Genomic DNA, 26065 nt, shown 5'->3' on the forward strand with positions numbered 1-26065 from the left:
AACTGTGACAGATTCACCCATGTGACAGACTTCTCTACTTCTAATTCCACCTTCTTGTCATTAAGTTTGCAGTGATAAGCATCTCTGTAATTCGTCAATTAATCCACTGTCTACATCTAAACACCCAACTTCTTCATAGGGCAAAGAGGTATAAGCCTATTTTCCAGCCTCCCTCCCCAAGTTCCAGCTCATCCTGGGCCTTTCCCAGCTCAGTCCTCTATATCCTGGGCACTTCCCCACTGGTCCATCTGGTGCACTGTTACTCACTCTTAAAAATCTGTTTAAACCAACTTCCCTAAGAGGACCATTTCTCAGGTAGGTTTCTGTCATTCCTTACAGAGCTTGGATGACTCTTCTACCTGACAACTATCAACTGCATTATGACTGCCTAAGTGCACCTATAACTGGCTCAAGTTAGGAAGTCCAATACTGTATCCTAGATCAGCAGCCAAATATTTTCTTAATCTAAAAACTGTATAAAACATATGCCCAGAAAAAATGGCCTGCTAACTTATAAAATGAGATTACAGAATAAGACCTTTATTATTGCCTAGCACAATAAAGTACAAGGTATCTGTTTTAATATATTGTACTGCTGCCCGGCCTGCAGCAGCTCTCTGCTCCCAGACCCCGTGAGAGAGAGAGAGACCCAACCGCCTGGTCAGGTGGGCACTCCTGAGGCTGCAGAGCGGAAGAGACCACCAACACTGCTCACCCCTGCCCACATCCCTGGCCCAAGAGGAAACTGTATAAGGCCTCTGGGCTCCCGTGGGGGAGGGCCCAGGAGCGGCAGGACCCCTGCCTGAGACACCGCCAGAACCTGAAGGAAACAGACCGGATAAACAGTTCTCTGCACCCAAATCCCGTGGGAGGGAGAGCTAAACCTTCAGAGAGGCAGACAAGCCTGGGAAACCAGAAGAGACTGCTCCCTGCACACACATCTCGGACGCCAGAGGAAAAAGCCAAAGACCATCTGGAACCCTGGTGCACTGAAGCTCCCGGAAGGGGCGGCACAGGTCTTCCTGGTTGCTGCCGCTGCAGAGAGCCCGTGGGCAGCACCCCACGAGCGAACTTGAGCCTCGGGACCACAGGTAAGACCAAATTTTCTGCTGCAAGAAAGCTGCCTGGTGAACTCAAGACACAGGCCCACAGGAACAGCTGAAGACCTGTAGAGAGGAAAAACTACATGCCCGAAAGCAGAACACTCTGTCCCCATAACTGACTGAAAGAGTGGAAAACAGGTCTACAGCACTCCTGACACACAGGCTTATAGGACAGTCTAGCCACTGTCAGAAATAGCAGAACAAAGTAACACTAGAGATAATCTGATGGCGAGAGGCAAGCGCAGGAACCCAAGCAACAGAAACCAAGACTGCATGGCACCATCGGAGCCCAATTCTCCCATCAAAACAAACATGGAATATCCAAACACACCAGAAAAGCAAGATCTAGTTTCAAAATCATTTTTGATCATGATGCTGGAGGACTTCAAGAAAGATGTGAAGAACTCCCTTAGAGAACAAGTAGAAGCCTACAGAGAGGAATCGCAAAAATGCCTGAAAGAACTCCAGGAAAACATAAATAAACAAGTAGAAGCCCATAGAGAGGAGACACAAAAATCCCTGAAAGAATTCCAGGAAAACATAAATAAACAAGTAGAAGCCCATAGAGAGGAGACACAAAAATCCCTGAAAGAATTCCAGGAAAACACAATCAAACAGTTGAAGGAATTAAAAATGGAAATAGAAGCACTCAAGAAAGAACACATGGAAACAACCCTGGATATAGAAAACCAAAAGAAGAGACAAGGAGCTGTAGATACAAGCTTCACCAACAGAATACAAGAGATGGAAGAGAGAATCTCAGGAGCAGAAGATTCCATAGAAATCATTGACTCAACTGTCAAAGATACTGTAAAGCGGAAAAAGCTACTGGTCCAAAACATACAGGAAATCCAGGACTCAATGAGAAGATCAAACCTAAGGATAATAGGTATAGAAGAGAGTGAAGACTCCCAGCTCAAAGGACCAGTAAATATCTTCAACAAAATCATAGAAGAAAACTTCCCTAACCTAAAAAAAGAGATACTCATAGGCATACAAGAAGCCTACAGAACTCCAAATAGATTGGACTAGAAAAGAAACACCTCCCGTCACATAATAGTCAAAACACCAAACGCACAAAATAAAGAAAGAATATTAAAAGCAGTAAGGGAAAAAGGTCAAGTAACATATAAAGGCAGACCTATCAGAATCACACCAGACTTCTCGCCAGAAACTATGAAGGCCAGAAGATCCTGGACTGATGTCATACAGACCCTAAGAGAACACAAATGCCAGCCCAGGTTACTGTATCTAGCAAAACTCTCAATTAACATTGATGGAGAAACCAAGATATTCCATGACAAAACCAAATTTACACAATATCTTTCTACAAATCCAGCACTACAAAGGATAATAAATGGTAAAGCCCAACATAAGGAGGCAAGCTATACCCTAGAAGAAGCAAGAAACTAATCGTCTTGGCAACAAAACAAAGAGAATGAAAGCACACAAACATAACCTCACTTCCAAATATGAATATAACGGGAAGCAATAATCACTATTCCTTAATATCTCTCAATATCAATGGCCTCAACTCCCCAATAAAAAGACATAGATTAACAAACTGGATACGCAACGAGGACCCTGCATTCTGCTGCCTACAGGAAACACACCTCAGAGACAAAGACAGACACTACCTCAGAGTGAAAGGCTGGAAAACAACTTTCCAAGCAAATGGTCAGAAGAAGCAAGCTGGAGTAGCCATTCTAATATCAAATGAAATCAATTTTCAACTAAAAGTCATCAAAAAAGATACGGAAGGACACTTCATATTCATCAAAGGAAAAATCCACCAAGATGAAGTCTAAATCCTAAATATCTATGCCCCAAATACAAGGGCACCTACATATATAAAAGAAACCTTACTAAAGCTCAAAACACACATTGCACCTCACACAATAATAGTAGGATATTTCAACACCCCACTCTCATCAATGGACAGATCATGGAAACAGAAATTAAACAGAGAGAGATGTAGACAGACTAAGAGAAGTCATGAGCCAAATGGACTTAACGGATATTTATAGGACATTCTATCCTAAAGCAAAAGGATATACCTTCTTCTCAGCTCCTCATGGTACTTTCTCCAAAATTGACAATATAATTGGTCAAAAAACGGGCCTCAACAGGTACAGAAAGATAGAAATAATCCCATGCGTGCTATCGGACCACCACGGCCTAAAACTGGTCTTCAATAACAATAAGGGAAGAATGCCCACATATACGTGGAAATTGAACAATGCTCTACTCAATGATAACCTGGTCAAGGAAGAAATAAAGAAAGAAATTAAAAACTTTTTAGAATTTAATGAAAATGAAGGTACAACATACCCAAACTTTGGGACACAATGAAAGCTGTGCTAAGAGGAAAACTCATAGCGCTGAGTGCCTGCAGAAAGAAACAGGAAAGAGCATATGTCAGCAGCTTGACAGCACACCTAAAAGCTCTAGAACAAAAAGAAGCAAATACACCCAGGAGGAGTAGAAAGTAGGAAATAATCAAACTCAGAGCTGAAATCAACCAAGTAGAAACAAAAAGGACCATAGAAAGAATCAACAGAACCAAAAGTTGGTTCTTTGAGAAAATCAACAAGATAGATAAACCCTTAGCCAGACTAACGAGAGGACACAGAGAGTGCGTCCAAATTAACAAAATCAGAAATGAAAAGGGAGACATAACTACAGATTCAGAGGAAATTCAAAAAATCATCAGATCTTACTATAAAAACCTATATTCAACAAAACTTGAAAATCTTCAGGAAATGGACAATTTCCTAGACAGATACCAGGTATCGAAGTTAAATCAGGAACAGATAAACCAGTTAAACAACCCCATAACTCCTAAGGAAATAGAAGCAGTCATTAAAGGTCTCCCAACCAAAAAGAGCCCAGGTCCAGACGGGTTTAGTGCAGAATTCTATCAAACCTTCATAGAAGACCTCATACCAATATTATCCAAACTATTCCACAAAATTGAAACAGATGGAGCCCTACCGAATTCCTTCTACGAAGCCACAATTACTCTTATACCTAAACCACACAAAGACCCAACAAAGAAAGAGAACTTCAGACCAATTTCCCTTATGAATATCGACGCAAAAATACTCAATAAAATTCTGGCAAACCGAATTCAAGAGCACATCAAAACAATCATCCACCATGATCAAGTAGGCTTCATCCCAGGCATGCAGGGATGGTTTAATATACGGAAAACCATCAACGTGATCCATCATATAAACAAACTGAAAGAACAGAACCACATGATCATTTCTTTAGATGCTGAGAAAGCATTTGACAAAATTCAACACCCCTTCATGATAAAAGTCCTGGAAAGAATAGGAATTCAAGGCCCATACCTAAACATAGTAAAAGCCATATACAGCAAACCAGTTGCTAACATTAAACTAAATGGAGAGAAACTTGAAGCAATCCCACTAAAATCAGGGACTAGACAAGGCTGCCCACTCTCTCCCTACTTATTCAATATAGTTCTTGAAGTTCTAGCCAGAGCAATCAGACAACAAAAGGAGATCAAGGGGATACAGATCGGAAAAGAAGAGGTCAAAATATCACTATTTGCAGACGACATGATAGTATATTTAAGTGATCCCAAAAGTTCCACCAGAGAACTACTAAAGCTGATAAACAACTTCAGCAAAGTGGCTGGGTATAAAATTAACTCAAATAAATCAGTTGCCTTCCTCTATACAAAAGAGAAACAGGCCGAGAAAGAAATTAGGGAAACGACACCCTTCATAATAGACCCAAATAATATAAAGTACCTCGGTGTGACTTTAACCAAGCAAGTAAAAGATCTGTACAATAAGAACTTCAAGACACTGAGGAAAGAAATTGAAGAAGACCTCAGAAGATGGAAAGATCTCCCATGCTCATGGATTGGCAGGATTAATATAGTAAAAATGGCCATTTTACCAAAAGCAATCTACAGATTCAATGCAATCCCCATCAAAATACCAATCCAATTCTTCAAAGAGTTAGACAGAACAATTTGCAAATTCATCTGGAATAACAAAAAACCCAGGATAGCTAAAGCTATCCTCAACAATAAAAGGACTTCAGGGGGAATCACTATCCCTGAACTCAAGCAGTATTACAGAGCAATAGTGATAAAAACTGCATGGTATTGGTACAGAGACAGACAGATAGACCAATGGAATAGAATTGAAGACCCAGAAATGAACCCACACACCTATGGTCACTTGATTTTTGACAAAGGAGCCAAAACCATCCAATGGAAAAAAGATAGCATTTTCAGCAAATGGTGCTGGTTCAACTGGAGGGCAACATGTAGAAGAATGCAGATCGATCCATCCTTATCACCCTGTACAAAGCTTAAGTCCAAGTGGATCAAGGACCTCCACATCAAACCAGACACACTCAAACTAATAGAAGAAAAACTAGGGAAGCATCTGGAACACATGGGCACTGGAAAAAATTTCCTGAACAAAACACCAATGGCTTATGCTCTAAGATCAAGAATCGACAAATGGGATCTCATAAAACTGCAAAGCTTCTGTAAGGCAAAGGACACTGTGGTTAGGACCAAACGGCAACCAACAGATTGGGAAAAGATCTTTACCAATCCTACAACAGATAGAGGCCTTATATCCAAAATATACAAAGAACTCAAGAAGTTAGACCGCAGGGAAACAAATAACCCTATTAAAAAATGGGGTTCAGAGCTAAACAAAGAATTCACAGCTGAGGAATGCCGAATGGCTGAGAAACACCTAAAGAAATGTTCAACATCTTTAGTCATAAGGGAAATGCAAATCAAAACAACCCTGAGATTTCACCTCACACCAGTGAGAATGACTAAGATCAAAAACTCAGGTGACAGCAGATGCTGGAGAGGATGTGGAGAAAGAGGAACACTCCTCCATTGTTGGTGGGATTGCAGACTGGTAAAACCATTCTGGAAATCAGTCTGGAGGTTCCTCAGAAAATTGGACATTGAACTGCCTGAGGATCCAGCTATACCTCTCTTGGGCATATACCCAAAAGATTCCTCAACATACAAAAGAGACACGTGCTCCACTATGTTCATCGCAGCCTTATTTATAATAGCCAGAAAATGGAAAGAACCCAGATCCCCTTCAACAGAGGAATGGATACAGAAAATGTGGTACATCTACACAATGGAATATTACTCAGCTATCAAAAACAACGAGTTTATGAAATTCGTAGGCAAATGGTTGGAACTGGAAAATATCATCCTGATTGAGCTAACCCAATCACAGAAAGACATACATGGTATGCACTCATTGATAAGTGGCTATTAGCCCAAATGCTTGAATTACCCTAGATCCCTAGAACAAACGAAACTCAAGACGGATGATCAAAATGTGAATGCTTCACTCCTTCTTTAAATGAGGAAAAAGAATACCCTTGGCAGGGAAGGGAGAGGCAAAGATTAAAACAGAGACTAAAGGAACACCCATTCAGAGCCTGCCCCACATGTGGCCCATACATATACAGCCATCCAATTAGACAAGATGGATGAAGCAAAGAAGTGCAGACCGACAGGAGCCGGATATAGATCGCTCCTAAGAGACACAGCCAGAATACAGCAAATACAGAGGCGAATGCTAGCAGCAAACCACTGAACTGAGAATAGGTCCCCCGTCGAAGGAATCAGAGAAAGAACTGGAAGAGCTTGAAGGTGCTCGAGACCCCAAAAGTACAACAATGTCAAGCAACCAGAGCTTCCAGGGACTAAGCCACTACCTAAAGACTATACATGGACTGACCCTGGACTCTGACCCCATAGGTAGCAATGAATATCCTAGTAAGAGCACCAGTGGAAGAGGAAGCCCTGGGTCCTGCTAAGACTGAACCCCCAGTGAACTAGACTATGGGGGGAGGGCGGCAATGGGGGGAGGGTTGGGAGGGGAACACCCATAAGGAAGGGGAGGGGGGAGGGGGATGTTTGTCCAGAAACCGGGAAAGGGAATAACACTTGAAATGTATATAAGAAATACTCAAGTTAATAAAAAAAAAATAAATAAAAAAATATATTGTACTGCTTTTGATTTAAATGCTACTTAAATGAAAAGATCCATCACATTTAACCAACAAATTTTTGGTGGAGCAAGTGTAGTTTGGGAATTGTCAGAAGTCATCTCGGTGTTAGGTTAGAGTTGTGAATGGACCATCATGGTCTCTGTCCTGGAGGCATTTATGATGTGGCAGGCGGCAGGGGAAAAAGGATTCCTAAAGTGAGTAATGAAAGCCTGCAAACAGAATAATGACACACTTACTGAGTGAGCTAACATTTTATAGGAAAGGGGGAACACTGGGAAAACAGCCAGCATTAAATGGTGTGTAGAAGGCTGGTAATTGTCAGGCAGGGCAGTGAGGCTGGAGAGGCAGTGCACATAACTCAGAAGAAGGCAGAAACACACAGTAATATCAGGAGCTAAACTGTGAAGTTTGAAACAGAAGTTTAAGGCTGAGCTCCCAGACATGGAGTCAAATCTAGCCACTAACTGGTCACCTGTTTTCTAAAAATGCCACATAGAAACAATAAAAAGTGCTCCAAATAAAATACTCAGAAGAAACATCTCTCCCATGGCACCTACTGTGGCTGAGCATGTAAGAGACAGACTGCACCAGGAGGTTGTAGTTGCACAGCTCCAGGCTCTATGGAAATGAAGACAGCCCAAAGTCAGAACTCTCCAGAGCTCTGGGCGCTTCACCATGGAGCCACCGTGCCAAGAAACACATTAAACGTCCAGGTTTGAATCAAGAGGAATACGTCTTTACCTTTTATTTGAGATAGAAGATTAGATTCTAATCTTTTTGGTTTCCTTCAGATGAGCACTACAGGTCTAGTTTTGCAAGTCTGTGAATACTTAATTTAAAAGCCATGGACAGCAACCTCAAGGAGCCCTGACCGTGCAAAATGTTTTATAAACAGTTCCATGTGCACTGTTCATCTGGAGCCTCACTAGAGATGGGTAATGACCTTGTATTTTGTACTCATTTATTCAGAATTAGCCAAACCTTCTGTTTTTAATTACATACTTAATTCACCTAGCATGGTCTAATTACAGAAAACAAAATATCATTTAAACAAAAGGTGGCCTTGAACTTAATCTATCAAAACACCAGTTAGCTTTAAAAGTTTTCAGCTCTTAACAAACTGCCAAGACATGCAATAGCAATTTTCCAAATGCGATCATACGCTTTTGCAGCAAAAGGTTTACTGCATAATCAAACATCTGCATATACTTTAAAAATTCAACATGCTGCTTCACTATTAATACAAATATCCTTAAATTGTGATGGACTTTAAAAATTGTAAAGCTGAAGTTCATACTACAGAATAATTTTTAAATATCCAAGGTCAGTTTGGCTTTGAAATGTCAAATTATCATAACATTGGCTACTTATTGACAAAATGGTCTAGGGCTCTATGTAAACTCCTATGTGGGATTTTTCCTTAGCTTCCTTCTCTGGGAAATTGTAGCACCGCATGTGTCTCTCAGTATAAGCACAGCTTACAATGCTCAATTGTTAGCATTGGCTGAAGATTCTGTCCTTGGCTGCAGGTGTCATAAAAGCAGAGTTTGTGCCTTTGCCTGTAATCCCAGTGCACAGACCTTGATGCACACATGCTGACTTACGCTGTAAGAAACTATTTCCACAAACGGGTTACAGGAGTTTATATATAGAAAACCCTATGAAGGCAACAGTATTCAAACCAACGAATGAGTTTTAAGGGTTCAATATACCAAACTATGTTTCTTCACAGTGGCAATGAGCAAAACTGAGAATAACAATTCTATTTAATAAATTTAATAACAGTTTCAAAATCAGTAAAACATACAGTAATAAGTAACAAAACAAGTATGCATTTCTACTCTGAACACTAAAAAGCATTACTGAAAACAAATCAAAGAAAAACAAAATGCATAGGAAAATAACACAGGTTGAAATCAGCTGTGTGCCTACACTGATCTACAGAATTCTACAGAACAGCCAACAACAGGGACCTACTACACGGTTACATGTGCAGGAGATGTCTCAGAGCAAACTCTGAGACTCTGAAAATAGAATGGCAGCTGCCAGGTGCTGGACTGAGGAAGGGAGAGTTGTTTAGTGGGCATACAGTTTCAGACTTGTAAAAAATAAACACAAACATATTCAGTACCACTGAACTGTGTGCAAATGCTTAAAATGCTAAGTATGGTAACCAAAATTCTCAAAAAGGATTTAAAGAAAACCCAGTAAAACAATATTTTTAAAGAACAAAACTAGAACAGATAATACTACTCTATTAAAAAACCTTGTACAGAGTTAAAATAACTAAGACAGAACAGGCCAGAGGAACAAACCAGACTGCCTGGAGAAAAATCTAGGCATGGTCAATTGATTTGAGAAGGGTCCTAAGCTTACTCAATGGAGAAGTACTAGTTTCAATAAATGGTTCAGAGGCAACTGGCTGAAGAACATGGAGAAGAATGAAGTTTGATGCTGACTTCATACCAAGTTTAAGTAACAGCAGAGAGCATGACTATAAACTTCTGTGATAACAGAACCTCAGCTGTGGCACCACACACACACACACACACACACACACACACACACACACACACACAAGAAAGAAAGAAAGAAAGAAAGAAAGAAAGAAAGAAAGAAAGAGAGAGAGACACAAAAGAAAGAAAAGAAAAAAGAAAGATGAAACCATGAGAATTGAAACCTGATTTTAAAAGTGGAGTTTTGGTTTCTTTAAAAACCACAGAAATACTATGGGAATATGCTTTCATTTAAATTTCATGGGGTTGCTTGACTGTCCACAGGAGCAGACTATGATTTGCTTGATGCTCTAGGAGGTATATAAATGCGAGGGTCTTGAGAGGTGGGGTAGATTCAACAATGAGGGCGAGGGGCTGATTGGTTGTTGTTGGTAGAAGTTTGTTAACTTTGCAAAGAAGAAAGAAAAAGAAGGAACTAGATATCCTAATGGAGGAGGTTAAACTTCCCCAAGAACTCAACACTCCAAATCAGCAGTAAGTAGTTTAAAGATAAGTTAAGTTGCCCCTTTCCTCTCTATCCTTTCTCTCTCCTATCTAGTGTTAGGGAGTTGAAAGAGTGGAGAAGGGTGAAAAAAAGAAGAACCCACAAAGTAGCCAAACTCTGGCTATAGGCTGAAGATGTGTGCGCACACAACACAAACACACACACACACACACGCACACACACACACACACACACAGAGAGGGAGAGAGGGAGAGGGAGAGGGAGAGGGAGAGGGAGAGGGAGGGAGGGAGAGGGAGAGGGAGAGAATGAATATTTTAAAGCAATCTAAGTTTCTCCAAAGAAACGTGCAAATGGACAATAAGTAAGTATACCAAAGGATGCTTAACATATAACCACTGGAGACACACATCAAGAATGAGAAACCCCATATCACCCTTTTCTATACTTCCAATCAAAATGGCAGGTAACAGCAAATCTTACAGGGAATTAAGGAAACTGAACCTTCACATACTGCTAATAGGAACAGAAAATGTGGAGTTCTTTAGAAAATGGCCTGGAGTCAGCCTTCTTAGAGATTTACACTTGGTGCTACTCCATGACTCCAATTTTATTCCCAAGAATATAGCACGGAAAAATGAAACAAAAACACATCTAAATTTGCTCATACTAGGGTTACTCATAACAGTGAGTAGATAGAAATCCAAATGTCTATCAATTGGTCAGTGGATGAACAAATGAAATATTTATAGATGGAATGCTAGTTAGCCATAAAAGGAGTACATGGTGTGTCAAAGTTCTACATAAATGAGAGCAGTCCACTCCCTAGTGAATGTCCAGGAGAGGTAAGTACATGCTTTACACGGAACATGCATGAGTTGACAGTTGCCTTTGCAGAGCATGAGAAGTGGAGGAGTGGGGGTGAGGAAGCCTGGGAGTAGCAGGAGGGTAGGGCAGGGCTGGGTGGGGCAAATGTTCTAAAGTTGATTGCATAATGGATGCCCACCTCCAAATAAACTGTATAAGCAACAGACTTATATTTTCAATGGGTGGAATTGTATTTTTATAAAACTATTAAATGTATACATGTTACACACAGTATGTTCTTGAGAAAAGCAGCAAATGATCTAACGGTTGCAAATGGTGGAAAAACGTCTCTCTAGCTAGGCTAACTTCCTTGAATTCTGTTGCAAACTTACTAGAAACACAAATACCTGATTTACATTCTACATGCACTGCAACACAAACACCTAAACATGTAAGAATGTGGGTCTGCTCTGTTGGCGATAAATAGTTAAGGAGGTGCTAGACAAAATTTGTACTAAAGTTTTCTTAAAATAAGCAGTTAAGCCAAGTCCCAAAGGTGACAGTGGTTACAAAGAAACAGCGACAGCAACTGAGGAGCAGCTCCAAGTAAGCCAAGACCACAGGACTGTAGTCAGGTCTCTTCAGTTCAATGAAGTCAAAGACTTGAGGATGGCCCAGTAACGGAGAACTGAAGACTGCCAGACTCGAAGACCAAATGGACTTTTCCCCACTCCATGTTTCAACTGCATGGGGCAGGGTCTTTCTGGTCCTTATACCACTTGTGGCATCTGCCACTGTTATCCAGGTGTGTTCTGCCCCTGTATTCTGGGGGCCCTAAACTCTAAGATAGTAAACTTCTTTTAAGACAGTGTGTGGTAATTTGTTATACCAGCTAATGCAGACCCTCACGTTCTCTACACATACTCCTTAGAGAGTCTCTGAAGGTTCACTTAGTCTTCTAAATATCTTCACTCTACTGCTGATGCAAATTCTAGCTTAGACTTCTCTCTTACACAACTCTTTGGCTTTGCTTTGCTTTTGGAGAGAGGGTCTTGCTAAGCAGCTGAGGTTATCTTGAAATCTGCTATGCAGTACAGACTGAGTTGAACTTGGGTACCTACTGTCTCTGCTTCCCAAGTGTTGGAATGACAGGTGTCTGTCTGACTGACTCCTATGTACACTGTATATCCAGTACACTGCTCACACTTAAAATGTGAACTGATCCTTATCCTTTCCCATTCGAAAAGTTCCATTCTCCACTATGGAACTGTCCTGGCTCTCCTATTACCTTAATTTTCACATCTGAGTAATCATAAAATCTAATTGTCTTTTATCTCTGAAATTAGGAGGAAGTGGACTGATCCTTATTACCCTCCATTCCTGTCTGCCCTTCCCTGTACTGACTCTCAAACATGGCCAGAGTAAACTTACTGTTACAGACCAAGTCACTTCTCTGCAGCCTTCTGATCTTCTGAGCAGTACAGCAGCCCATTGTGTGATTTATCAGGACCAGCCTCTGTAATATACCTGGCCAAATGCCTATGCTGCAGAGGAGACAAAGGATGGTTAGCCAGGGGCATCTTGTCCCTCTACGTCTCATTCTACTTCCTGCTTTGAGACAGGGTCAGTTTCTGAACTCAGAAATGGGCTGGCAGATGGCAAACCTCAGCAGTCCTGTCTTTGTGCCCCCGTACCACAGGAGTCACAAATACAGCCAGAGTAACAGACAGTATCTCAGACTGGGGCAGGCATCTATCAGTCATTTTTGGCTATTCTTGAGCCCTGGAGTTCCAGATGTGTTCTACAAACTCATACGCTACCATTAAGTAAATTTAGTAATTCCATCACACTAGACTCCCATCCCAAAGGCGCTAACTCTATTACAAGTGCAGCTGTTTACAGCAGCTTCTGCAAGAATGAAATCACAGAAGGACACACAGAATACGACTCATTCTATATAAAGCCTAAACCAGCAAGACTAGGAAAAGGGGAGATACTCACGAGGCAAAAGAGTTTACTGCCCTCACATGTGACCTGAGTCTAAATTCCTGGCATCCACATGAAGGCTGCCCGTATTTGTGACTCCTGACACAAATGCTTTAAATGCAAAAGGAGTCTATAGTTTGGATATGCTTGGCTGAGGGAGTGGTACTACTCAGAGATGCTCAGAAGTCAGTCTTCATCTGTCTGCCTTCAGAACAAGATATAGAATCTTCAGTTCCTCCAGCACCATGCCTGCTGGGATATCTGTCAGGCTTCCTGCCATGATAATAATGGACTAAACCTCAGAATCTGTAAACAAGACCCAATTAAATGTCCTTTTGTGATGAATTGTATATGCTTGGCCTAGGGAGTGGCATATTAGAAGGTGTAGCCCTGTTGGAATAGGTGTGTCACCATGGGTGTGGGCTTTAAGACCCTCATCCTAACTGTCTGGAAGCCAGTTTTCTGCTGTCAGCCTTCAGATGAAGATGTAGAACTCTCAGCTCCTCCTACACCATGCCTGCCTGGATGCTGCCATGTTCCCACCTTGATGATAATGGACTGAACCTGTGGACCTGTAAGCTAGTCCCAAGTAAAGGTCATCTTTTATAAGATTTGCCTTGATAACGATGTCTTCTCACAGTAATGAAACTCTAACTAAGACCGTCTATAACAACAGTCAAGATGCCTCAATATACAAGCCAGGTGCCTAAGTTCCTCAGAACCCAAGCAAGGAGGTGACTAATTCAGCAAAGCTGTTTTTAAAAGGAAACTTGAAGTTTCTGTTTAATGGATGCAAAGTTTCATCTGGGAATAAAAACAAAACTGTTCTAAAGCTGAAAGCCAGGTAAATAGCTTAGCTGGAATGTGCTTGCTCTGCAAGCATTCAATTCTCTCAATCCACAGAGAAAGCTGGGCATGGCGGTGTGGATTTGTAACACCAATGATAGGCGAGCAGAGACAGGAGGATCCCCATGAAGTCGTATAGCGATATCATTTAGCCCAGTACCAGTAAAAGACCCATCTCAACAGAAAGGTGGGAGGCACCCAAGAAGCAACACTTAAGGCTGATCTCTGGGTTCGAGATGCACATGCATTCATGTGTACTGCTTACTCAATTGTCCCGGACCCAGGACACTCACACAACCCTGCGCATAGTACCCACTCCACTGTTCTAAAGCTAACCATGGTGTTAGCTGTGCAGCTGTGCGCATCTGAGACCGCACTGGACGGGATAGGTTACATGGTGTGCTAGATAGGGTAGAGTTTAGGTCAATAAAGCTGTTACAAACCTTTAAAAAGAGCTGTGGATAGTTATAAGACAGATTCATCTATCAAAAGCTGTTGGACAGATCTTTGGGAAAGTAAATCTGAAATTAAGCTTCTGACTATTTAGAATGACTATCACTATTTGACAGAAAAGAAATAAACAAAACCATTGGTAGACAGAATCTAAAATACTTTCAAATAAATAATCATGTGGTCCTGATTGCTTCTAAAATGTAGAACAAAACCAGGAAAGTTGAATGCAAAAACTAGCAGTAGGCTCTGCTCACACACCTTAGCTGGGCTCTGCGCGCGCGCGCGCGTGCGCGCGCGCGCACACACACACACACACACACACACACACACACACACACACACACACACACACACCCCTTAGCTGGGCTCTGCGCGCGTGCGCGCGCGCACACACACACACACACACACACACACACACACACACACACACACACACCCCTTAGCTGAGCCCTGCTCTCACACACCCCTTAGCTGAGCCCTGCTCTCACACACACCTTAGCTGAGCCCTGCTCTCACACACCCCTTAGCTGGGCTCTGCTCACACACATTAGCTGGGTAATGAGGAGCAGGAAAGGTGGCAGTGAGAGTAAACAGCTTCCCAAAATGCCCCAGTAATTTGTCCAGTCACATACACATCCTTTCCCCACTCCTCTGCTACAGACTTTTGTTTTAATCAAAAAGTTTATGTAACAGTCTTACCTGCTAGAGCTTTAGTATATGGTGAAAGGGAGTTTACAGAAAGTAAACTAATTACAGGAACTAAGTAACCTTCTTATTCTTGACTTAGGTATGATGGGTCTAGGTGGGGTTGATTAGCAGTTTTTTCATCAGTTAAGGTTTTCCTAAGCATACCTACAATAAGTCCATCACTATAAATTTGATTTTACTTTTAAATTTTGTTACAATTATACAGTGGTTCAGGATCAGAATCTGTTACTAAATGGTAACTGGACAAACTCAAAGGAAAAATCAAAGAGAAAAGCACGGGGCTTTGAATGAATTCTCTGGATACTGGTGTCTAGTTTTCTCACAAATACGAGTTACAATTAAAGCTGGCAAAATTAAAGAAAAAAAAAAAAGGCTTTTCCTGCCCTGACTCTAGTGTGTGAGAACTTGGACTAAGATACTGGGCATAGCTGTTTCCTGAAGCTGCTACCCAGCCCCATCTCACTCATGTGCAAACACTGCCCGTCCACACATGCCACACATACACACGCATGTGCTACTGTGTCCATGTCACAAGACAGTTATGCGTGCTATTCTTCTTCTAGTTTCTTAATCAGTTTTGTCAACAGTTACATTTCTCCAGGCCAGACAGCCCCTCTCCTACTCCAGCACAGCAGCCCTTCTTTAGCTTCTGTAATACCACAAGGTTTAAACACCATAAGTAAATGAAGAATCTTAACTAGTTATTCACAGCTACTCCAATAAATAAACAGTCAGATTCTTTTTAACTAATACATTTCAAAGTCTAGCAACTTAGGTCCAGTTTATTACAACTAAAGAAAAACAAGAAAGTGCCCCAAAACAGAAGGAAAATATATCAAATTAAAATTTCTTCTTTTGAGTAACTGTGTGCTTTAGGAAAGTGGCCAGCAGAAATGATGTTTCTTTTTACTTTGATTGGGTGGCAAACTAGTTGTGTTAAACATTAAAAACTAACAGCTACATGGACTAGATCAAATGGAATGCCAGGAAGGACAAGAGGTAAGATAAGGCTAACTTCTAGGTATCTGCCCTACCTTGACTCTCTAAAGCCAGGAGCAAAGTGCACACCTAAAATACTTTTGGAAGAAGAAAACATTAAAACTCAAAATGTTCAGTTGTTAAGTATGTTATTCTAGAAAAAGACTTCTATCTAAGTAGAACATGAAATACTAATATATACTTAAATCATGTAATTTCCAGAAAATATGAAAAACATAACACATCGAACTCAATGCTGATCATATTAACAGTTCCCACTGTTCTGGGAACTTAATTTATTGAGAAAAAAATAGTTCTAATTAGATAAGTAACATCTGGTAAGAAAGCTGTTTATTCACATGTGAGTTTTAGTTATTTCAAATACAATGCCTAATAATTCAATATTTATGTTTTTCTATATGCAATAAAATACTGAATCTTCAGAATATGAATTAGCTATTGCATGAATCATATATGTGATCCTTTTCAGTAAATGTTTAAAAGTAAAATGTATTCTAAAAAGAAAAAATAAAGAGCCACATGTAGCTCTCTGAAGTGTTTTCCCTCCCAGAAGAACTACTGTGCACCTAGTTTTTAAGTAGCCTCATTATAGGACTCTTGATAGCACAAATTAAACATGGAATGTGTCACGTATGGGTTATATTCAGTATTTTGATAGCATGGCACTAAGCACACACACACAACCAACAGTTAATTTATCCTATTCATTATAAATTTAGATAAATGCTAAATAAAAATGGTCATTTTGGTTAAGTAAAAATCTAACTACTTAAAAATTTTAATCTCAAAGTTGAATCAAATTTCCCCTGGTCTGTTTCTACTTTAAGTCTGAGGGCAAGACACCCAATGGCCTGAGATAATTAATCTGCTTTCTCCTGTCCTATGTTTGGCTCCTAGAGAGGCAGAGGAGAGGAGTGGGGTAGAAAACCAGTCACCAAGTCTGACTCTCGTGGTAGCAGGTCTTACTGTGGCACAACCTGATTCTGCTGAGAACGGGCTCTCACAAAGGCATGGCTTCTGTACGAACTGAATCATGGTTTTGTTGGTTTTACCTCTGGTTCCCTTCCTTATCAGAGAGGCCTCCCGGGGAAAGGGTTAGTTCTTTTTCCTTCCTACCATCAGTCCAAACACTCTCTCCTAAGGTAAGGCCTGAGCACCTCTGAGCAGAAGACTGTCTCTTCCGCCATTTGTACGTCTTCATGGGAAGCAGTGATGTCCCACTCTAGGGGCTCGAAATGATTGGGAGCATAAGGAAACTGAGTTTTTCTCTAGTCTCCTCAGAGGGTGTGCGCTCTCTGGATCGACCAGTTCTGCGCTTTAGCTTGTTCCATCAAGTCTCTTTAGCTTCAGAAATAGAGGAACTAAACCGCCATATGGGCAGTGCCAGGACGTGTTGGTAGACTCCATCTAGGAGGTAAGGCACCAGCCCCCCTTCCTGGTAAGGGTATTATTACCTGTGATCGATTACCTTGGTGCTTCCAGCTCGGTTTGAATGGGGGAGCTGTTAGGGAGAGCACAGGACTCAATAACACTGCTTCCCTTACCCTCTTATGTGGCTTAGGGTTACTACTTGGGAGTGGTGGTAAACTGTGGGTCAGCAGCTCAGTCCCATTTGCTGGTGGCTTTGGCATCACTTTGGCCTTGACTGCGAGCCTTAAGTCTTCAATCTAGGACCAACCACAAGCAGTAGGAACTATTAGACACTGCTAACTGGAGCAAGTTCTTTATAAAGATTTTAAAGCAATGATGGGAATGGGCAGACATCTGTTTACTTCACCCACAGATGGGTGGGTCAGTTACAAATAATAAAATATATAAATATAATAATATAAACATAAATATAAATAATATAATCATAAAAATAATAAACATGAAAGTGAACTTGGAGTTTGAAGTCAGTTTTGAGTAAGCAGTAGTTAGGGACTGTCAATGCCTGCTGTGTAGTGGTGTAGCCTACGTCAATTCAAGATCTATGTTAAAACACGGTCAGTTACCAACAATTTAGTCTTAAGTCCTCCAAAGGAGACTTTGGGGAAGTTAGCGTCTACTTTCACAACTGTTTCCTGTGAAAGGTCTAGCTTCATATAATGCTAATGCTAATACTAATGCTAATGCTAATACTAATGCTAATGCTAATGCTAATGCTAATACTAATACTAATGCTAATGCTAATACTAATACCAATACCAATACTAATACTAATACCAATAACAATGCTAATGCTAATACTAATACTAATGCTAATACTAATACTAATACCAATAACAATGCTGATGCTAATGCAATCCATATGTGGTGCCTATCACATATTTATTTCCACTTCTACATGTGCCATAAAGAATTCTGTAAAGACACTTCCTTTAGAAAGTACTTACTTTGTGTCTTCAAAGAAATAGTTCACAACTTGCTTGTCTATTTGCCTTATAAAATGAGACTCTGAAAGTGTAACTCTGAACTTCATGCTAAGAAACTTGAAAATTTTCATGTTAATTACATGCTTTGAAGTGTAGGTGTATCAGGGTGCTAGTTTAGGTGCATACCTAACTTGTTGCAATTATAGCCCAGGACACTAGGGTAAATCATTAAGGAGCTGTTAGGAAAAGAGCTCAACGGTGGGAACCATCCCTATGTGGGTGAACAATCTCTCCATGCAAACCCGAACAGCAGCACTCCTCGCTGGGTGGCATCTCAGGGGCAGCGCTGACCTGTCTGCACTGAGCTACCCTTGGTTAGTTTAACACACAAGCCCGGCTGGAGAGTTCCTCTGCACACTGCTCTTGCTCTACCTACCTTAGACCCGGTTCCTGATAAGGTCACCTTATTAATTCTCTCTCCTTACTTCAGGGCTCTCTCTAGTTGATTCCTTTGTTCTCTATCAATTCACAATGCAGCCCACATTCTCACTGTCTCACTGGGTGCGTTCCCTCCCTTAGTACAGATTCAGAATGCAGGAGCTGGCTCTTCGCCCTAAGGCCTGTTTCTCATCCTCTATTCTTCACTTCAAACAACGGCAACAACATTTTAGTCTTTAAATCAGGAATTAGAAAAGAAATAGTGTTTCCTATACATAGGTGGTTATGCACATGATTTCTTCAGTCTAGCCTCCCTTTCTCTACTCTGACAGTCCCACCTGATTTCTAATTTAGCTTTCCAATATTTATTTCCCCTTGGCTCTATACAACAAATTTGGTAAGGATTATTGGTTTGATAGAAATTCCACTGCCCAAAGAATTATGACTAAACCCCTGCTAGAAGCCTCACATGGCAAGTTCCATGATTTATCCTCTGCTCAGCAACATCCTCTCATGAACTCCAGCGAGATGACTCATGGCCTAGTGCTGGCCTGATGGCTTCAAATGGGGCCAAGAGAAGAAGGATGAAGTGACTCTTGATGGGGAAGACATTCTCACATGCAAGAGTTACTGATGCAGAATACAGAAAGATACTCACTGTTAACTAAGTTCTAGAAAAATCTAAAATGACTTCAAAGATGGATTTCTAGCACATCAAAAACAAACAAACAAACAAACAAACAAACAAACAAACAAGCAAACAAACAACCAGAAGTGCCAACTACTGAGGCAGCCAGGGCATAGACATTTTAATTTCCCCAACTTAGATAGAGAACATTATAATGTATATTTTAGTTTGGGCATATTATACTTAATAATCCTAAGTGAAGGAAAATGAGAAGACAGGACTTGCTTGCAGACTTTACTTATGACTCGATGCTTTCTTTAAAAGGAGAACTTATCTGCATCATTTCTTTTGTGCCTTCCAGAAACAATCAACAGGAACATATTTAGTATTCACGGGACAAAACAGTTATAATGTCTGACCCATGTAAAGCCATCCCAAGCATGGTCACCGGCCTGTAATCCCCGCACTCGGGAGGTTGCAGAGTTCACAGCCATCCTGTGTTCCTAGATTACATTAGACTGTATCCCAAAAGAAAGAAAAGAAGAGAGCAAGAAAGGGAAATAAAAAAAAAGAAAATATGAAGTTAAAACTAAACAGAAGTCCTATACAATTATAACTTGATAATTTTATTCAAAATCTTCCGGTAACAATATATGGACTATTAAAATTTAATAAGCACATTATTTAATTCACAAAGAAAATAGTTTTCCTAAGACTTATGAAATAAGCCAATGTTATCAATATGTCACTCCCCATATACTCATGGCTGCAATACACCCCCTGCAGAGGCTGTCATAAAATCTGTCTATAGTTACAAGAAGAAAATGTCCTGCTGAGAACAGTTATGAAGTCAGAAGACTTGGGTTTGTTGTTGAAGAAACAAGACTCCCTATATAGCCCAGGCTGGCCTTGAACTCCCAATTCTTCTACACCAGCTTCCTGAGTGACAGAGCTGTATGCTCAGATGCCCAGTTAGAGTTGGGATTTTTTTTAAAAGGTGTTATTTATTAGAAAATTATCCAGCAGGAAGACTCCAACCTTAAAAGGTTTTGTATTTAATAAAGGAGGAAGGGAGAGAAAATGGAAAAGTCAAGCTTATTTAATATCAGAGTGTGAAGAAAAAAAGTATCAGTATCAGCTCAACCAGGCCAGCAAAGCAACAGACTCCAAAGCAGGACACACTTCTGTCACACACACATAGGAAGCCACTCACCTGAGAAGCTAATTTTGCATTGAAGTGGATTTTTGTTTATGCCAATTCAAGTAAAAAGTATCCTGTTTCCACATACATACAAGTAATTATATATGGACTGAGCATAGTATAGTTCTTTATTTAGGAATGCATGCGTATATATGTAATTTTTTTTAAGCCATGAATTTGAGAAAGAACAAGGTAGCAGGCATATGAGAAGAGGATTGAAGAAAGGAAGCTTGAAAATTGATGTAATATTATAACCTTAAAAAATGAGAAAGTCTAAAAATACTCTATTCCACCTTAAGACAGAAATCGATATAGTCTTGGTGCCCTCAATCAATTCTAAAATCTTATTTTAAATCTCACGGTTTATTTCAAGAGGTAAACATTAGGGGCCACTAGTTTTACATTAAAAGATGATGAATTAGATTGTCTAACCCTCTGATCCTAAAATTCACTATTGATCAACATCTTTTAATATAATCACTCCAGCAGTCTGTAGTGCTCACTGACTGAATATCCACATTGAGAATGTGAGCAGAAAGGCCTCAGAGTCAAAATGACTTCTCCAGACATAAACATTAACCCAAACATATGTTTGAAGAACAATATATTTGTTGTTAATGTAAAGTAGCCAATTTTCCCAGTACAATCTTCCAAGTAAATTACACTTAAAAAAGAACACATTTGCTGTGAGGAGAGGCTTTGCTTTCTAGAACTTTCTTGATGGGACATTTTTCTTTTTGCCATATGCCTTAAACATTGTAATAAATTCCAATACGGTGACAAGAAACCACACACAGAACCTGTGCCTTCTGTCTTAATTAATCCAATAAGCACAGGCCTGCTCACTTTAATTTGTAAAGGAAATGATGCCATATGAGTTTTAATGTAAGGATTAATTATCTAAATAAGCAGAATTACCTTAGTGTTTTAGTTGATTTTTGCCTGGACACAACTGTCAAGTAAAAATTTCAGAATCTATGCTCTAAATATCATGTTTAGAAATCAGAAAGCAGAAGCTTTACCTTAGGTGGCTACATGGTTGAAGTTATACCTAAGAACCCAGTGGCAGTGTTGAGAGACTCCGAATGTCTGACCTTTAACTCCTACGGACTGAGCTCCCGAATGATTACCACAGTAGGTTCTGACACCTACTGTTCACGTTTTCCCAGAGTACATAGACAGTCATCTTTGGAGGAGGCTGTTTTTCTTTTCAAAAGAGGCTATGATGCTTTTAAATGTCCCAGTAGACGCACAGTCACAATGGTACAGGGATCCTACACCACCAGACAGTCACATGACACAACCCTGCACGGGCTACTCCATCTGTCAGACATGACTGCCAACACAATTTCGTGAGCTGGCAAAGAATAGGCAAGAATTCTGCAAGCATTTTGAAGTGCAGGCTTCTCATTAGTTTTAATTTCCTGTTGGCGCTATAAGGACGAGTGAGCGGTACCCAACGTGCCACATACGTGGAGCTCACGCCACATGTGCACCTGTAATCATAAACTCACCCAGGCAACTCGCACAACTCTGGGGAGTTTGAGTTTATTTCTTCTGTACCTCATAAAAAATAAATCTAAAGCACCCACAGTTATCTTTTCAGTCTGTTAATACTCTTGCACACATCTGGAACTAGTTGACAATTATTATTTAATTAATGCACAGCTAATTGATGACAATGTGCTTAAATACCCAATTAAAGTGCTTTTCTCAGTCCACAGAAGAACTGAAAGAACAGTCCTTTGAGAGTAGGACGAGTTTTAGCCACAATCTCTTTAAAAGGGAAAAGTTGTGTGCACTTAGATAAAGTCATGGCAGCATGTAAAAGCCCGGCTGTGGGTTGCCTCAGGTTTTCTCCTCAGACGTCCTACATGGCTGGCTCTGCTACTAGCTTTTCTTGTCCACTGCCTTGTCTCTTGATTCTCCCTTCACCACTGGTGACAAGGAAAAAGTGATGGACCCTCCAGGAAGAACACAGCAAGGCTCATGGGACCTCATGGCTCACTCTTTTCCTTGGTTTCTTGTTTTCTGCATTTTATTTGTTTGGTTTTTCTGTAACCCAGTAGTTCTCAACCTTCTTAATGCTTCAATACTTTTAATACAGTTCCTCAAGATGTGGTCATTCCCAACCACAAAATTATTTTTGTTGTTTCTTTATAACTGTAATTTTGCCAGTGTTATGAATTGTAATGCAAATACTTTTGGACACAGAGGTTTGCCAAAGCGGTGTTACCCAAGTGTTGAGAACCTCTGCTATAACCAAAATGACTTTCTTTTTTTTTTAATCTTTATTAACTTGAGTATTTCTTATTTACATTTTGATTGTTATTCCCCTTCCTGGTTTCTGGGCCAACATTCCCCTAATCCCTACCCCTCCCCTTCTCTCTGGGTGTTCCCCTCCCCATCCTCCCCCCATTGCCGCCTTCCCCACAACAATCACATTCACTGGCGGTTCAGTCTTGGCAGGACCAAGGGCTTCCCCTTCCACTGGTGCTCTTACTAGGCTATTCATTGCTACCTATGAGGTTGGAGACCAGGGTCAGTCCATGTATAGTCTTTGGGTAGTGGCTTAGGAATCAGAGGCAGGAATGTGGAAGACCTCGGCCAGTTTACACTTGGAGGACAGGATTTGCTAGTTTTCTGCCCATAATTACTGAAGTTTTTAAACTAGCTACCCTCTAGGGGTTCCTATAAGTCTTAGTTCAAAAGAACAATACAGACTTAATAAATGTGTAAGATCTTGTTGGGTCTTTGGGAGGGCAGTCATGATAGGTCCCTGTTTGTGAATGCCCATAACCTAAGTAATGGTGTCAGGTCTTAGAGCCTCCCCTTGAGCTGGATCCCACTTGGGGCCTGTCACTGAACCTTCTTTTCCTCAGGCTCTTCTCCATTTCTATCCCTGCATTTCTTTCAGACAGGAAGAATTATGGGTCAGAGTTTTGACTGTGGGATAGCAACCCCATCCTCATTTGATGTCCTGTCTTTCTGCTGGAGGTGGGTTCAATAAGTTCCGTCTCCCCACTGTAGGGCATTTCATCTAGGGTCCCCTCCTTTGAGACCTGAGGGTCTCTCACTTCCCAGGTCTCTGGTACATTCTAGAGGGTCCTCCTAACCTCCTTCCTCCTGAGGTTACCTGTAGCAGTTGAAAGAGTCAGATGCAGATATGTGCACCCAACCAATGAACAGAAGCTGCTGAGCCCCCTGGCTGAATTAGAGAAGAGCTGGAGGAAGCTGAGGAGGAGGGAAACCCTGTAGGATGACCAGCAGTCTCAACTAACCTAGACTCCCGAGATCTCTCAGACACTGGATCACTAACCAGGTAGCATACACCAGGCTGAGATGAGGCCTCCAACACATACACAGTAGAGGACTCCTGGGTCTGGGTTCAGTCAGAGAAGATGCACCTAACCCTCAAGACCAGAGGCCCCAGGGAGTTTACAGTTACGGTGGGGTGGGGGCATCCTTGTGAAGACTGGGGGGAGGAGGTATGGGATATGGAACAGTCAGGGGAGGGGGTGGACCGGGAGGGGAATAAAATCTGGAGTGTAAAAATAAATAAATAAATAAAAATAAATAAATATAAGAATCAGAGAAATCAAGAAATGTTACCTATCAGATTGTGCTAAAACCAAAAATAGTTGACTTACCTAATTCCACTTCTACTAGTAATTATTTTCAATCCAATTTTTCTTTAAAAAAAGGAACAGATGGTTTCCAAATCTTTGCGCTTACTCCAAAGTCTTTACATTAGCAAAACTGTCTATGTGGATGTGCTGCTGTAACTGTGGAGGGCAGGGACTGCGTGCACTCTAGCTAGTCTGCTTGCTAAGGATGCTGTGGAAATGCCTCCAACAAACCCCAAACAGCAGAGCAGTGCTTTCATAGGCAGATCTGCCTTCTGTGTATGCTTAGGCATCTTCACAGACACTCCCAAAACAGCCCGCCCCCAACTCTTTTTTTAACAGAGTTAAAATAATAAGCTAACTAGCCTGAATATATTTTATCTCCTATTTTTATATGGTAACTTTCCAATTGGTGTTGTCATAAATTCTTTGCTAGATCATGAACATAATGAAACAATTCACAAGTGTTAAAAATTTAAAAGAAAATATACAAATGACATCGCATACAGACTTTACGATTTAAAAAAACGCTTCCAAGTGTGCGCACCTGCATAGCAGGTGACTTTCTGAAGAAGCTTTGCCTTTAGAAATCTGCTCTGGAAATCTCAAGATCGTTAAGTATTCACTCTTGTGAAAAGGCAAAAGGATAGAGAGAATTTCAATGTCTTGATAAACCATAAAAAAGGACTTTGGCTTATTTTAAGCAACTTCTATCAAACAGACAAAGGAACCTACACATTCAGTTCTCTTTTGGAAAGCAGCCTTAAGATAGGCCATTAGAGAGGACACACGGTCCTTAGCACCCCTCACACACTGAAGAGCCACAGACTTGAACATCCTGTATGAGAGCAGAAAGAGAATGGGTACAGCCATTTCCCGGGCGAGCAACAGTTGGTGTCATGGAATCTATGCTGCTTGCAGGTTACTCCCTTACACTGTGAGCAAGGCATAGTGGCAAACCATACACAATGTCCACCTCTGCTTCCTCTTGCCTCTCGGTCATATGCCGCCTTCTCCCACTGTGATTCTTAGCAATTCTTTGCTCATCTCCAGCCAACCCTTCTTTTATTTACTCCCTTTATATTCTCTTCTGTGGCTGTTACAAATATTTTCCATTTTCTTAAGTGGTCAGAAGGTCCCAGCTGACAGGTGTGGTAAAGGCAGGTGAGGGCAGAACTGGCTCAGTCTCTCTCACTTCCTCTACAGGTGAGCGGAAAACAAATTACTCTGCAAAGACGGGGTCTAGTTTATTACCTCTTGAAGTCTCTGTCCAGTTGAAGATACACCTTCCTTTTAACTGTAATCTTTTCACTTTTTACTTTTACCTTTGGTACCAGTACTCATTAGTTTAGTAAGCCAACCGTTTCTGTTGATCCATTGCCCCTAATGTCTCCTACATGGATGCATGGTGCTCTGCTTTTAATTACTATTTATTCCAAGGCCACACTTTCTAACTTATTTTCCAGCCTCCATAGTCTTTTCCTATCAGCCAATCCTACCTGATAACCTTAATCATGAAGATTAATTAACGTGTCTCAGAACAGCATGATATGTATAATAGGACCAGTCCCAGGGCAGATGTAAAATCAGAAATCTGTAAGTTAGAAAGGGTAAATTCACAAGGTTTGAAATTTAATAAAAAAGCAGAAAAAAATATGAAGAAAAAAACCATCAATATTTTCCACTGATTTAGAGCAGGCAGAGTACTTGGGGAGTGCAGCTGGAATCAGTCTAGCATAGAAAAATAGATTAGGGGTGATCTGCCTAGTACTTGTGCTAAAGCTGATTAAATACATTTAGTAGGCCCTGGTCTCATTATTATTATTAATGTGCTGGCTGGGGATAGAGATATTTACTTCTAAAAATGCATCTACAAGTTCCTCCATTCACTTTTGAAATATTTTTTGTCCTGT

The 26065-nt window shown here is 40.7% G+C and overlaps 1 protein-coding gene across 11 annotated transcripts in view; it reads right to left on the minus strand.

Moving 5' to 3' along the window:
* Stk3 (serine/threonine kinase 3) overlaps positions 1-26065 on the minus strand; it is a 270202-nt gene that overhangs the window by 36901 nt on the left and 207236 nt on the right. For 4 of the 11 annotated variants that reach the window (XM_087558952.1, XM_087558954.1, XM_087558960.1 and 1 more), the window contains one exon: positions 17450-17572. The exons of 5 other annotated variants lie outside the window; for them this stretch is intronic. In XM_087558952.1, the coding sequence (XP_087415078.1) occupies positions 17450-17572 (123 nt within the window). Of the gene's footprint in view, positions 1-12293; positions 12458-17449; positions 17573-26065 lie in introns of those variants that run through there. 2 more of the 11 variants (XM_087558953.1, XM_087558958.1) reach the window with 2 other exon arrangements.

The sequence above is a fragment of the Rattus norvegicus genome, chromosome 7 (genome assembly GCF_021556685.1).
Source record: "Rattus norvegicus strain SHRSP/BbbUtx chromosome 7, alternate assembly SHRSP_T2T, whole genome shotgun sequence".
Lineage (NCBI taxonomy): Eukaryota > Metazoa > Chordata > Mammalia > Rodentia > Muridae > Rattus > Rattus norvegicus.